We start from the raw sequence: 14,326 nt of genomic DNA, 5'->3' as shown, positions 1-14,326 counted from the left end.
GAAATTTTAATACTGCGCGGATATGAGGTGGAGCGGTTGTTGTCGTTATTGTGGCTGGGAGTGTGGCCTCTGCTCTGGGGCTCTCTCCAGTCCCAGCCAGTTCCCTCCCTCAGTTCAGCTCTTGATTCACTCCGATGGGCCGGCATGAGCGGCAGGCCCGTCAGAACATGGGCTTGCCATGAGTGGCATTGGGCGGGGTCTTCCTCTCCTAGCGCACAGTCTGCAGCTGCCCAGCTATCTGGACAGGGCCCATGACGTGCTGTGGGTCTGTAGATGCTGTGGATGTTTGGGGTCGGAAGGCGTTCCCCAGGCGAGGCAGAGGCTCTGAGCACCGCAACCCAGGATGCGGTGCAGCAGAGCGCCCCGTCCCCACCAGAGGGCATTTGTGGACCCTCGAGAGTTAAAGCAGGGCTGTTGGGTTTTGCTTATAAACTAATGGGTAACAGTCTGAACTCGTCCAATAATTTAGTATGACATTGTATTCTTTGCTTTCTTTTCATGTGAACATATTTTACATTTTAAAATTTGAAGCTATTATAAACTTATAGAGTATTTGCAGGTATGGTTCAAAGAACCTTTTTTGCCCCTGCCTCATTCAAGAGTAGGATCCCCTACACAGGTTCTACCGCGTGTTGCCTGCAGACAGGGACATTCTCCCGTGTGACGGCAACACAACCACGAGCCCCAGGAAGTTAGCACGATACATCAGTACCACCAATCATCAGACCCTGTGCACGTTTTGCCAGTTGTCTCAGTCCTGTCTTTTTTGGGAAAAGGGTCAAGTTCAGATTGTCTGTAGCATAAAATGTACGTCTTCTGTCTCTTTAGTCTCCTTCAATTGGGAACGGTGCCTCAGGCTTCCCTTGACCTTTGTCACCTTGACTTGAAGCTTACAGGCCAATTATTATTTTTTAAACTTTTAATTTTGAAATACTTACAAATATACAAGAGAGTTACAGAAATAAAATAAAGGCCATATAGAGAATTTCAAAATAACCCTATGCCCCAGTATCCAGGTGCACTAATTTTAACATTTTATCATTCTCCTTCTATCTATGCAGCAACTTACCCGTCCGTCTGTCTATCTTATAATCATCTATCAGTCCATTTTCTAACATTTGTTTATTGTTTATATACATCATGCTGCTTGAACACTTAATAGTGCTGTGCACATTTCCTAAGAACAAGAATATTCACTTATGTAATCACCTTAAGTGCAGTGTTCAAGTTCAAGAAATTTAACATTGATATAAAGCTTATAGTCTATATTCTAATTTTTTCATATGTCCCAAAAATTTGCTTTTGAGCCTTTTCTCCTCTTGTGTAAGATCACGTATTGCATTTAGTTGTCTTTGTCTCTTCAGTTGCTCTTTTTGGTGTATGTGTGAATATATGCACACACACACATATAGCAGATGTTTCCATCTCAACCACTCAGTGGGATTACTCGCATTTTCCCTGTTGTGGTGCCCTTACCACCTGCCATTCCTGTCTTCCCAAACAGAAACCCCGTGCCTGTTATGTGTTAATTCCCCATTCACCTTGTCCCCTCCTTCCCCACCCCTGACTACCCATGTTGTAACTTCCATCTCTGTGAGACTGCGGTTCACTGATTTTTTTTTGTAGTTACCATGGAGCTTAAGTGTAAACATCCTATAAATAGTTTTAAGTCTATAACTTTCTTTTTTTGTTGTTTAGATTTATTTTTTTATTTATTTCTCTCCCTCCACCCCCCCCAAGTGGTCTGCTCTCTGTGTCCGCTTCTATCCTTATCAGCAACACTGGGAATCTGTGTCTCTTTGTTGCATCATCTTGTTGTTTCAGCTCTCCGTGTGTGCAGCACCATTCTTGGACAGGCTGCACTTTCTTTCGTGCTGGGCAGCTCTCCTTATGGAGTGCACTCCTTGCACGTGGGGCTCCCCTACTCGGGGGACACCCCTGCATGGCACGGCACTCCTTGCACACATCAGCACTGCGCATGGGCCAGCTCCACATGGGTCAAGGAGGCCCAGGGTTTGAACCACGGACCTCCCATGTGGTAGGCGGACGCCCTAACCACTGGGCCAAGTCCACTATCCTTAACTTTCTTGTTTGTGTAGAGACCAACTTAACTTCAATGGTATGTACCAACTATTTCATGTAGTTCTTGTAAATTACAGGTTTATATACTTTGTTTATAAAAAATCACTGATTTCTCATGACATTTTATGCATCTGACTTTTAGATTCTATAGGAAGTGATAAGTGGAGTTACAAACCAAAAACACAAGGGTGCTAGTATTTATATATACCCCAGCTGTTACCCTAACTGGAGATGCTTTTCATGTGGCTTCGATTTATTGTCTAGTGTCCTTTCCTTTCTACCTTCAAAACTCTTAGTCTCTCTTGTAGGGCTGGTCTAGTGCTAGACAAACTCCCTCAGCTTTTGTTTATTTGGAAATGTTTTAATTTGGTTGATAATTGTTTGCGTTCAGCACTTTAAATATGTTACCTCACTGCCTTCTTGCCTCCATGGTTTTCCATGAGAAATAGGCACTTAATCTTACTGAGGCTTCTTTATGAGACACATCTCTTCAGGGCTTTTAGAATTCTCTCTTAATCTTTGGTATTGCACTGTTTGATTAAAAGGTACTGTACTGTGTGTCTATTTGGGTTTATCCTATTTTGGGTTCCTTGAGCGTCTTGGATATCTTTTGTTATATTGCTGTTATGTTATTCATGTCTTTTGTTAAATTTGGGAAGTTTTCAGCTATAATTTCTTTGAATTTTCTCTTTGCCCCTTTCTTTCCTTCTTCTCCTGGGACTCCCACAGTGCTTGATGGTGTCTCACAGGTTCCCTCTGGCTCTGTTCACTTTTCTTCATTCTTTTGTCTTTCCTCAGACTGGATGATTTCAACTGTCTTATCTTCAAGTTTACCTGATTCTTCCTAGCCCCTATCTGTTGTTGAACCGAACCTTAAAGGAATTTAAATTTTTCTGTTACTCTTGTCTTCAGCTCTGTTTCATTCCTTTTCATAATTTTTTTTTTTTAAGATATGGGGGCTGGGGATTGAACCCAGGACCCTGTATATGGGAAGTGGGTGCCCACCCACTGAGCCATATCGGCTTCCCTGGGTTGACTTTTCCGTTTGTTTTGCTTGTTTTTTTTTTTTAGGAGACACCTGAACCGAACCTGGGTGTGAGGTGGGTGCTTAACTGCTGGAGCCATATCCACTCCCTTCATAGTTTCCATCTCTATTGCTATTCTGCGTTCATCTGTCATTTCCCTGATTTCCTTTAGTTTGTTGTCCATGTTTTCCTTTAGCTCTTTCAACATATTTAGAGGTGTTTTTTTTTTTTGAGTCTTTGTTATGTCCCAGGTCTGGCCCCTCCTCATGGGTAATTTCAAATGCTTTAATCATCTCCTTTGCCTGGCCCATCACTTCCTTTTCTTTGTATGTTTTGTAATCTTTCATTAAAAGCTGGATGTTTCGATTTTTTAAATGATTTTTTTAATGTGTTATCGCTGGAATTTAGAGTCTGAGGTGTTTGTTCCTTAAGCTAGTAAACAGCTAGCCTAAGAGCTAAAAAAGGAGAAAGCATGCATCGTTCCCAGTCTTTGCAAATTGACCTGTGCTCTCCTTCAGAGCCCTTTCTGCGGGTTAGGTCTTCCCTGGGCTTGCTCTGTGGCCCCGGGAATTCCCGTTTACACACACAGGAATGTCCCTCTTTCCTAGGAGGCAGTTTCCTCACAGCACGGCCTTCTGTGTCCTCCAGCCAGCAGTCCCTTGCCCCAGGCAGCATGGCTTGACAGCCTGCCGCCCCCGGCTGCCTTCTGCCTTTTGCAGGAGAGCTGGGTAAGCTGCCCTCCGTGGCAGGGCACGCTCTGGGGCAGCGAGTCCCTCAGGCCACCGCCAGGCAGGCTGGGCCGGATGTGCATGCTGCCAGGATATGCACGAGGGTTCTTTTGCTCCCTCTGCATCCGGGGTCAGGGACCCACCCTGGGAGCGCTGCTGACCCCGTGCCCAGCCATGAGGGGTGGGCGAGGGGCCGGCCAGGGTGCCATGAGAGCCAACGCTTTGTAGGTAGCTTTTTTTCTTGATTCGGTTCTCGTCCTGGTACTGTTGTCTAACCGTTTTCTTGAGCGTTGTTTGAGAAAGACGTTTCTGCCAGTTCTTGTAGGTTATTCAGAGTTTGTGTCGGGGTGGAGCCCTGGCATGCCTCGCCCCATCCTCTTGACCCGGGCGTGAGGCCAGTTATTTTGTAGGGTGGCTCTCAATGTAGAGTTCTCTGATCCTCATGGTTAGAATCGGTTAGTGTATTTTTGGTAGGAGTGTCACAGAAGGGATCCTGCGTTCTTCTCTTGTATCCTGTCGGTGGGAAATGCTGCCCTCTGATCCGCTCCTCATGCTGTTCACTAGAATCACTTGACTGAGGCGATGTCTCCAAGCTTCTCCACTGTAAAGTTCCTCTTCGTGATTCAGAAGTGTTTCTAGGGCTGTCCATTGAAACTGCAGATATCCCATTTGTCATCAGATTTTCAATTACCTGTCCTCCATCCCTCCATCTGTGTATCCATTTACCTATCCATCTCTGGTTTCCTGTTTTAGTCACTAGGCTATAATCTGTTGAGGCCAGTGGGAACCCCCTCTTCGGCCTTGCACTTATATCTTTTTTTTTTTTTTGACATTTTCTATCATTATTTGAGCACTTCCTTGCTCTCTGGTACAAGATGCTCCAGGCTTATTTTATACCTCTCCTGCCCTAGCCCTGGAAATTAGCCATTTCTCCAAGGAGCCTTCATTCCTTTTAGTGGAGAACAGTACTTAGGGGCAAGATCTGAATGCCAGCTATGCTCATAGGTATTGGGGTGTCACTGCTCCTAGGCCTTCTCAGTGGATAGAAGTAGGGAATATCTGTATATACATACATGTGTATGCACACACATTTGCATCTCGATTGATTATCACCATGAGTTTACACTGACACCACGGGGTTAGCCTGGTTTCTCCCATTCCCCCCCCCTTTTTTTTTTTACCCCGGTCCTCACACGATGAGAAACCTGGTGCCTGTTATTCTTTGAGCTGTTAACTTTGATCAGTGCCCGCCTCTGTAACCTGTCTCCAGCCACTCTGTCCCCTTCCCCATGCCAGGCCCGTCTTGCCCTTCTTGGGCCCTCCTGCTCCGGGCCTCACCTCCACGGGGACCCCTCCCCATCCCACTCAGGCCCTGAGCCCCCTCAGGGCGCCTCCCCTCCAGGGTGCCTGCCTTGCTCTGCCACACCTAATCGCTTTCAGGTGCAATTCTTCAGAAAGGGGGGGGGGGGGCGCTTTTTTCTTTTTTTATGCTATGGTTATTTTTTCCAATTGCAAAATTAATAAACATTTTGTACTGAATAATGAAAGAATCAGATGATACAGGAATGTCAAAAATTAAAAGTAGAATTCTTCCCATATTCTCACTACACAGAAATAACTGCCATTTGTGTCCTTAGCCTACTACCAGTGGAAGGTTTGAGACTTTATCTGCACACAAACACAACCCCTTCTGTCTCCATTTATTTTACAGACATGGCATCAAACGATACAATTTCTGGCCAGAATTTTTTTTCCTTTGCTTAATAGGTCATGTACTTCTTTCTATTTCGGTACAAGGCTACCTCATTGTTTTTAACTAGAGTATTGCATTCCATGAAAGTACTTAAATGATTCAGCCAGTCTCCTATTGACTAAACCTAGGGCTATTTTCAGTATTTTCCCATTATACACTATATTCTATTTAAAAATTTGCTTCCGTGGTTTATTTTGTTTGGCTGATAACTCCTGAGGTCCTGTGTGGCATATGGGGCAGGCCGGGTGGGGGGCCCTGGGAGGGCCTTGCTGTGAGATGCCCCTGCATCCCTCCCGTGAGCCCCCTGCTGGGGGATATGGCCGGCCAGGGTCAGGCCTGAGTCTGGGGTGGGGGCTGGTACTTAGCTGTAGGGCTTGGCTGGTTCTTGGCAAGAGGAAAGGCTCCCAGGAAGGGGAGTTAGGTGCAGGCCAGGACAGCAGCTGGAGGCCCCGGGCCCCGTGGGGAGCGCCATGGACCACGTGGTCCCCATGCCCCCTCCATGGCTGACCCGACACATGACCTCAGAGCGGCTGCCGCAGCACCCTCGCCTTCCTTTCCCCTGTCCTGGTAAAAGTCCCAGGAGGGAGGGACGATGCTCCTGGAGCATTGCTGCAAGGATGAGAGGAGGCAGGTGCCGCTGACAGGAAGTGCCGCCTTGAGGCCAGCGCCCGTGCGCCTGCCCTGCCTGTGCGCCGAGCTTCCCGGAGCAGCCGTGTAGGACTGTGGGCCTCACCTGTCGGAAGCTCTGGCCGATCCGGGCCGGCCTGCCCCCGTGCTCCCGGTGTCAGCGGGAGCTGCCTGGCAGTCGGTCACGGAGCCCCAGCCGAGGCCTCGTGCCTCTCTCTACTGCGAGGGGCGACTCCTGGTCTGAGGGGTGGGCGGCCCTCCCTGACTTCACCCTTTGCCTCTCCTTTTTTCCTGGCCATTGCCTGCTCTGACCTTGGCTCAGGTCATCTTTTTTTTTTTTTCCTCTCAATTTTTATTCTAGTTCCGTGTATACAACCTAAAAAATCCTCTTTTAGCCACCTTCAAATATATATTTCAGGGCTGTTAATTATGTTCACAGCATTGTGCTACCAGCACCACTGTCCATTACCAAAACTTTACCATCAATCCAAACAGAACTTCAGGGCAATCTAAGCATTCACTCCTCATTTTCTTACCCTACCCCGTCCCCTCATAACTTACATCTAGAGTCTGTCTCTGTGAGTTTGCTTACCTTAATTATCAGATAACCTTTTGCCTTGGAGTCTAATTTAGATTTTATTCTTCTTTGGGGGATTCATCATTTCGAGAGAGTTTGCAGCTCTGCCTTTCGAGCCTTGCTGGGAAGTGGCAGAGTGGGCTTTTGGCTGAGTTCATCTCATGGTTGCTGAGGAGATTAAAGGAGGCCTGCATGCAGAGCACAGCACCAGGGGCCTGGCATGTCTGAAGCGCTCGGTGATGTTTGCTGTTATTGTCCTGGGCCTTTCAGATCTGGATGTGGAGAAATTGGAACCCTTATACATTGCTAGTGGGAACATTAGATGGCAGTTTGGCATGTCCTCAAAAAGTTAGCATGGGGTGGCGGACTTGGCCCAGTGGTTAGGGCGTCCGTCTGCCACATGGGAGGTCCGCGGTTCAAACCCAGGGCCTCCTTGACCCATGTGGAGCTGGCCATGCGCAGTGCTGATGCGCGCAAGGAGTGCCCTGCCACGCAGGGGTGTCCCCCACGTAGGGGAGCCCCACGCGCAAGAAGTACGCCCCGTAAGGAGAGCCGCCCAGCGCGAAAGAAAGTGCAGCCTGCCCAGGAATGGCACCGCACACATGGAGAGCTGACACAACAAGATGACACAACAAAAAGAATCACAGATTCCCGTGCTGCTGACAATAACAGAAGCGGACAAAGAACATGCAGCAAATAGACACAGAGAACAGACAACCAGGGTGGGGGGGAAGGGAAGAGAAATAAATAAATAAAATAAATATTAAAAAAAAAAAAGTTAGCACGGGTGTTACCTGGTGACGCAGCGACCCACTCCTAGGTATAAAACCAAGGTAACCGAGAACTTGTCCACACAAAACTGAACAAACGTTCATGGCAGCATCGGTCACTGTAGCCGCAGGGTGGAAACAACACAAACGTCCACTGACGGATGGATGGATGAGGAGAATGTGGTCTACCCGTACAGCAGCGTACTATTCAGCCAGAAACAGAATGACGTTCTGGTGCACGCTGCAATGTGCATGAGCCTGGAAACCATTATTTTGAATGAAAGCCGCCAGACACAGACGGTCACGTATTGCAGGATTCCTTTCCATGAAATGTCCAGAAGAGGTAAATCCATCGAGACTCAGCACAGATGAGCGATTTCCAGGAGCTGAGGGGAGGAGGACCAGAGAGCCCCTGCTTCATGGGTACAGGATTTATTTTCGGGGTGATGGAAATGTTCTGGAATTGTGTGGCGGTGGTGATTGCACAACCTCATAAAGATACTAAACACCAACTGAAGTTTTACTTTAAAAGGGTGAATTAGATATCAGAAAGACTCTATCACACACAAAAAATCTGCCCTCATGAAGCATAAAACTTTGCCTCCAAATCTGACTCTTTCTTCCGGAGGTACACGGCTTTGACAGGCAGCCAGACTGAGAGTTGCATCTCCATTCTCTTCGCCTCCTTCCCTGTCCTGTCCCCCTCCTCCCAAATAAAGTGGGGGTGTTTTCTGTCGGCCCCTTTGCCCATCCCCTGGTTTCTTTTTCCTGAAGGCTTGTCCCGCGGGCCAGGACTAAATGCCCGTGCTCCAGGCTCCACAGGTCCTTCATGGCACTGGCTGTCACCGGGCAAGTGCCGCCGCCTTGGCGGCTGGGGGAGGAGTGGCCTGGCCACTGCGGGGACTGTGTCCAGCTGCCGGGGCTGCCCGTGCCCCCTCCGCCCGGGTGGCAGGCCCCAGGTTTGTGCCCCACGGGGCCTGGGGGTTAAAGGTCGGTCTCCAGGGACAAGGCGGTTTTGTGGCTCGCCTCCTCCCACGCCTTGTCAACGTGAAGAGGCCCTTGCTGGGTAGAAGGTGCTGTTTGACTTGTGTGTTTACTCGAGGGATTTGTGGGGCCCTCCTGCCCTCGGTACGGTTTATCTCACGGGAAGTGAGTCTGCCCTGGTGGGCGGGGCTTCGTGGGCCTGGGTCCGGGCCCCGTTCCCTCTTGGGCAGATGGGCGCTTCGCCCTCTGAGTGCGCGGAGGGGACAGGGAGGGCCGCGGCCCGGATGTGGCATCCCCGGGCTGCGGCATTTTGGGTTCTTCTTGGCTGTCTTGGGGATGCCCCAGTGACCAGGGCAGGGGCTGCCGAGCCTTGGCTGGGGAAGCAGGTACAGGATGTGTGCCTGTCTGTTTTCTTTACTGAAATCGTACGTCTTCTTTGGTCAAACAGGCCATGAACGAAATAACCAACACCCTCTTCAACAGCCGTGCAGTTACCAACCCCTACTGCAGCCCCAGGTTCCCTCCTGAAAGGGGACTCCTCCGGTCACCCCTGACATCTAATTTCGTAGATACTTTTCTGTGTCATACTTAACATATGCACAGCGTTCATTTTCATTTCCTGCAACCTGCCTTTTCTCCTAACCCAACAATATACCGTGGGTTTCCTTGTAGTTTTCTTTCAGTTCGGAACTCCCAGCCAAGTGTTCCGTGGTTTCGTTGTCAGGGATGGCCTAACCCTGTTCTCCGTGTGTTAAGCACCTTGGTTGTTTGCACTTTCATCCTGTTACAAATAATCTTTCCCGGGACATGCTTACGTCTGCCCTCATTCTTTTTTCCGCATTTTCTTAGGTTCGACTCTTAGAGATAAAATTGCTGGGTTCAAGGCAAAGCACATTTTCTCTTTTTATAGGCTCTGCCAGTTTATTTGAGAAACTCATAAGGCCCCTGGAGCCTTCTCTCTTCTCTTTCTTGCCCTAGCCCCTGTCTTTAAAATACAGTATTTTTCTTCTGTAGTTCCTGAAAGTTGACTTTCTTTTCCCAGGAACCACAGGCTAATGCCCTGTCATGGGCCCAGAGGGAGGGGCAAAGGGGTTTCTTGGTCCCTGAAGGACACGTCTGGGGAGAAGCCCAGATAATGAGCGTTTTGACCCGCCTTGAGTGCAGCCCCAGGTGCGTTCTCTTCTTGCTCTGCTTGCCTTCTGGAGCCGCTCCTGCCGCGGCTGTCGTGCAGCGTGGATAGAGCGGAACGCGGGGCTTGGTCCTTCCCTCCCGCCACTCCCACCCCGTCCTCCCAGGCAGACTGTCAGGAGCTCAGGCCTGGGGAGTCATCTCTGGAGACCGCTGCCTGCCTGGGACGAGAAGGATGGTAGGATCCCAGGCTGGGTGTAAATGCTCTCCCTCGGACCTCCACCGCCCTTGGGCTGGCAGGCTGAATGTTTGGCTGCAGTTGTGTGTGCATTTATGTACGTCTCACCGTTGACTGCGACTCAGTGTGTGGGAAACTAGCTCCTAAGAACACTGTCTTCTAACGGTGTAAAGGGAAAAGTCTGGACTACTAGGATAGCTTTTCAAATTTTCAAATTTCCTGGTCTGCGCTGAGGCGGTGGTTCCCCCCGATTTCTCCAGAGGCCGTCGAGGGTGATGCGCAGAGGCTGCCCCGGCGCACCTGCCTGTGGCAAGAGGTTGAGGAGCGTGTGGGCACGCGAGCACCTCTTCGGCTGCTGTCCTGTGGAGAAAGGATTGTTCTGTAGGATTCCAGGGGTAGAAGAACAGGCTTTGAAGTTAGAGGAGGTGGATTTCAGCTCAGAGTAAGCCAGGCGTTCTTGTGCAGTCTGCCTGTGCGTGAGCGTGGTTATAACACTGGTGGAAGTGGCCCCTCGGGGTCCCCTGTGACCCTGAGATTCTGTCATCTCCTTATCCCTGGGCTTGTCCCTGCGTGCCCTTGCTCACTGCGAACTTGTGATTCACTCGGCCCTGAATTGTCCCCGGACTGTCAGGGTTTAAACTCAAGGCTGGGGTATTTGAAGGACTTACAATGCAGAGATGCCAAACCATCATATAGACTCCAAATTCTGTCCCAGACATGTGAAATTGGGCTCTACCAGGTTTGTGTTCATTCACCTCCAGATGGCCTTTTAAATTATTTTGTTTCTCAGTGAAGCTTGTGAGACAAATCTGGAGAGCATTTGGCTGGTCTGCAACAGACTGCCCCCTTGTGGGCTACTTTGGGAATAACTGCAGTGCCGGGGCCGCACAGTAAACCAGATTGGAGCTAATCGGGTTCTCACCTGGTTTAGGGAATGTTTGGTAATTGAATATTTGAAGTCTTTCTTTTCAAAGTTTTGAGTTATTTCCCATGAATAAGGGCAATACATTGTAGTTACTGGAACTTTGCCAGACCTGGGTACAAGGTGTTGCTTGCTCTAAAAGTCATGAGGGCTTTCTGTTGACTAAGTGTGTGACTCCCAGAAGAAGAGCAGGTGCTCAGAGTGTAACATGTTATTTGTACAGTTTAGGCACCATGAGCCACTTTGATCATTTAGGGAAGGTTTTATGTCACTGTGGGGAACTGTTTACCCTTCAAGTTCCTAGATACCAGCCAAGGGCCAGCCTTGCAAACAGGCCTTTTTATGGATTTCTGTCCTTAAACACAGCCTTAGGTCTGCAATGTTTATGGTTTTCTGCCCAGTACTTAATAGAGATTTGTGAATGAATAAATCTGAATGAATCAGCCTCATGTGACTGCAGGGCCTGTGAATGAGACAGCCAGATTCCCCCAAGCTAGAGGGTGGGGCCTTCCCTCCCAGATAGAAGTGTGGGCGTGGTGTGCTCTGGGCACAGCCCCCCCAGCCCCTGCAGGCCCTGGGTGAGCCAGGCAGTCTCTGTCTCCAGGTGCTGAAGCGCAGCGGGTCCTCGGAGATTCTCAACAAGCTGTACGACACGGCCATGGACAAGCTGGAGGGGGTCAAGAAGGACTACGACGCCCTGCGGAAGAGGTTCAGTGAGAAGGTGGCCATCCACAACTCGGACCTGAACCGCCTGGAGCAGCTGGAGCGGGAGAACCAGCGGCTGCTGAAGCAGACGGACATGCTGACCCAGCAGAGGGACACCGCCATCCAGCTGCAGCACCAGTGCGCCCTCTCCTTGAGGAGGTAGGAGCCGGGGGGCTGGGAGGGGGGCATGCGCAGGCAGAGCCTGCACCTGCCCCACCTTCTCTGAGAAGGGCGGGGGAGCTGCTTGAACTCCCCTGGGCGTGGGGGGGAAGGGGGCTAACCTCTGGGCTGGTGGTTATCTGCGAGGCTCCCAGCGCCTTCCGGGATTAAAACCAGCACAGGCTACTGGTCTCCAGGAAGCGTTGTTTTTGACACCCAGTAAGTCTCATGAATTGTGGCTCCTTCCTCTCCCCTGAGTAGCTCTGAGTGCTCTGAGCTTGCTTTTTTCCTTTTCTTTCCTTTTCTTCCCTTCCTCCCTCCCTCCCTTCTCTCTCTCTCTTTCTTTCTTCTAATGCTGGTAATTCTTTTTTTTTTAAAAAAAAAATCTATTTTATTGATACATATCAACAAAGCATGCAGTTCATCCAGGTTTCACCACAAGCGTTTCCATCTGTGTCAGTTACCCACCCAGAGAATAGGACAGCCACTTGTCTTAGGCATTGTTCCTTCCAAAGTTTTATTTTTAAATTAAGGAATATGATCTTCTTCAGGGGTGTGCTCCCTTCCTCCAAATAGTGTTTCGTAAGGAACGTTCCTGCACAACGCCAATTCTCAGCAGTCTTCCTGGGCTTCTTAAGTAGACGTTTTCTCTTGATAAATAGGTTTGGAAATTGCTGGATTGAATTGCAGACAGGTTTCTTTACATCAGGACCTCTCCGGGCCTTTTACTCTGGTATTGTGCAATGTGACTTGCCAAGAGTGGGGCACAGGATGCAGTGTTCCCAAACATAAGCCTCCAGAGCACCCAGCATGTTTAGTGGGACCCTGTGCAGGACTGGGGTTTCAAGGAACAGCCTTTGAGAATGCCAGTCTCGCGCTGCAGGCCCTGACTTGCAGGGCTGCCTTGCACGGGGCTGGCTGGAGCTGTGGTCTCTGTGCTGACTGACTTGAGGCCTTAGTGTCTGTGAAAACGTGGCGGTCGGACTCAACTTAGATCAAAGCTGCGTTGAGCTCCCGTGTGCTGGGCTGCTGCAGCCTTTATTTTTATTTTTTAAAGAACATGGCTTGGCTGTGGAAGATATAAGGTGTTATTTCTAGTAAAACGGGAGGTGTAAAATCCTCAGCTCAACTTCTGGTATTTGTTAAAGGCTGAGAAAGATTCCAGGTTCACGGACACCAGGACTCCATAACTTTCCTTTGTCGGGGGTGTGGGAGAAAGGCGGTCCAGCGCAGTGGCCTCGGCCTAGCAGCTGACTGGGCAGGCCCCCCGCCCCTCCCCGGTGCGCTGGGCGCCGCTCTCCTAGGTTCGAGGCAATCCACCACGAGCTGAACAAGGCCACGACCCAGAACAAGGACCTGCAGTGGGAGATGGAGCTGCTGCAGTCGGAGCTGACGGAGCTGCGGACCACGCAGGCAAAGACCGCCAAGGAGTCGGAGAAGTACAAGGAGGAGCGGGATGCAGTGTACAGCGAGTACAAGCTCATCATGAGCGAGCGGGACCAGGTCATCTCTGAGCTGGACAAGCTGCAGACCGAGGTGGAGCTGGCCGAGTCCAAGCTCAAGAGCAGCACATCTGAGAAGAAGGCGGCCAGCGAGGAGATGGAGGCACTGCGACAGGTAGGCAGGGGGACGGTGGCCGTCCAGCATCTTCTAAAGCAGCCAGGGAGGAGGGGGCTGCAGTGGGCACAGCGGCCGGTCAGAAGCCGCCTTCCGAGTTGGCACGAAGGCCTGCTCATTTTCGCCCGAAACGCTGGCTGAGTTTCGGACGCTGCCCAGGCACCCTCACTCCCAGACCCATGGTGAAGCAATAGTAGATAATCTTGAAAAGTCAGGGGCTAGAGCAAGGGCTTGCTCGTGAAGGAGAAAGATGCCAACCAAGTCCCCAAAGCTGTCGATGGGTCTGGAAGTGTTCCCTCAGTCGTGGGCATTTGCTTATTAAAGGGGTGGTCAGCGTTCTTCCGGGAAGATGTTATCCTGGGTTGACCCTGAGACCCTTCTCCTCAAGCCTTGCTCCCTGGGGGCCTTACCTCCAGGGTCAAGGGAAGGCTTGCTCATTAGCACCAGCATGGGGCCACTCTGCTGGAATCCTGTGCCTTCAGTGTGGAGTTTTTGAAGACTTCCTACCTGGTCACCCCAGGCCTTCCTCATGGTCGCTGCTGACCCCGAGGCCATCTGTGTCCAGCAGGAGCTCCCCCCGTATTTGAGCTTCCCTTTTACATCTTTCAGCTCTGCTGTGTGCTGCTGAACTTGATCGTAGTGAATGTCTTCCCCCATCAAAACCATCTGTTTATGCCTCTCCACGTTGCTGCTTTCCTTGGCAGCTCAGTCAGAATGTAGGTTTTAAGGTTGGTCTGTGAGAAACGAGAAGCAAGGTGTTACGGGTGGGGCAGCTTGGCAGGGGGAGGTGGGCACTGGGTGGTCACAGCCAGACCCCTCCCCTCTACCAAGCATGGCGCAGGGCTGGTGCCTGAGAGGCGTCCAGGGCCCCGCGAGGCTTTCTTCCTGTGCCGGGGATGCCAGGGGTGCCAGGGACCCGGGCATGCGAGGGACACAGCCTTGTGCTTGCAGGGGACCTCCGCAGCCGGGGGCCACTCTATGCTTCGGCTTCTTCACCTGCAAAGTGGGGAA

At 50.5% G+C, this 14,326-nt stretch overlaps 1 protein-coding gene across 1 annotated transcript in view; it reads left to right on the top strand.

Annotated features, from left to right (window-relative positions):
* LOC111760467 (disks large homolog 5-like) overlaps positions 1-14,326 on the top strand; it is a 63,733-nt gene that overhangs the window by 14,976 nt on the left and 34,431 nt on the right. Inside the window, exons 5-6 of the mRNA XM_058299440.2 lie at positions 11,439-11,698; positions 13,003-13,315. Of these exons, the coding sequence (XP_058155423.1) occupies positions 11,439-11,698; positions 13,003-13,315 (573 nt within the window). The remainder of the gene's footprint in view (positions 1-11,438; positions 11,699-13,002; positions 13,316-14,326) is intronic.

The sequence above is a fragment of the Dasypus novemcinctus genome, chromosome 6, assembly GCF_030445035.2.
Source record: "Dasypus novemcinctus isolate mDasNov1 chromosome 6, mDasNov1.1.hap2, whole genome shotgun sequence".
Taxonomy (NCBI): domain Eukaryota; kingdom Metazoa; phylum Chordata; class Mammalia; order Cingulata; family Dasypodidae; genus Dasypus; species Dasypus novemcinctus.
The sequence above is the reverse complement of the archived record's forward strand: the minus strand, read 5'-3'. Positions and strand labels throughout refer to the sequence as shown.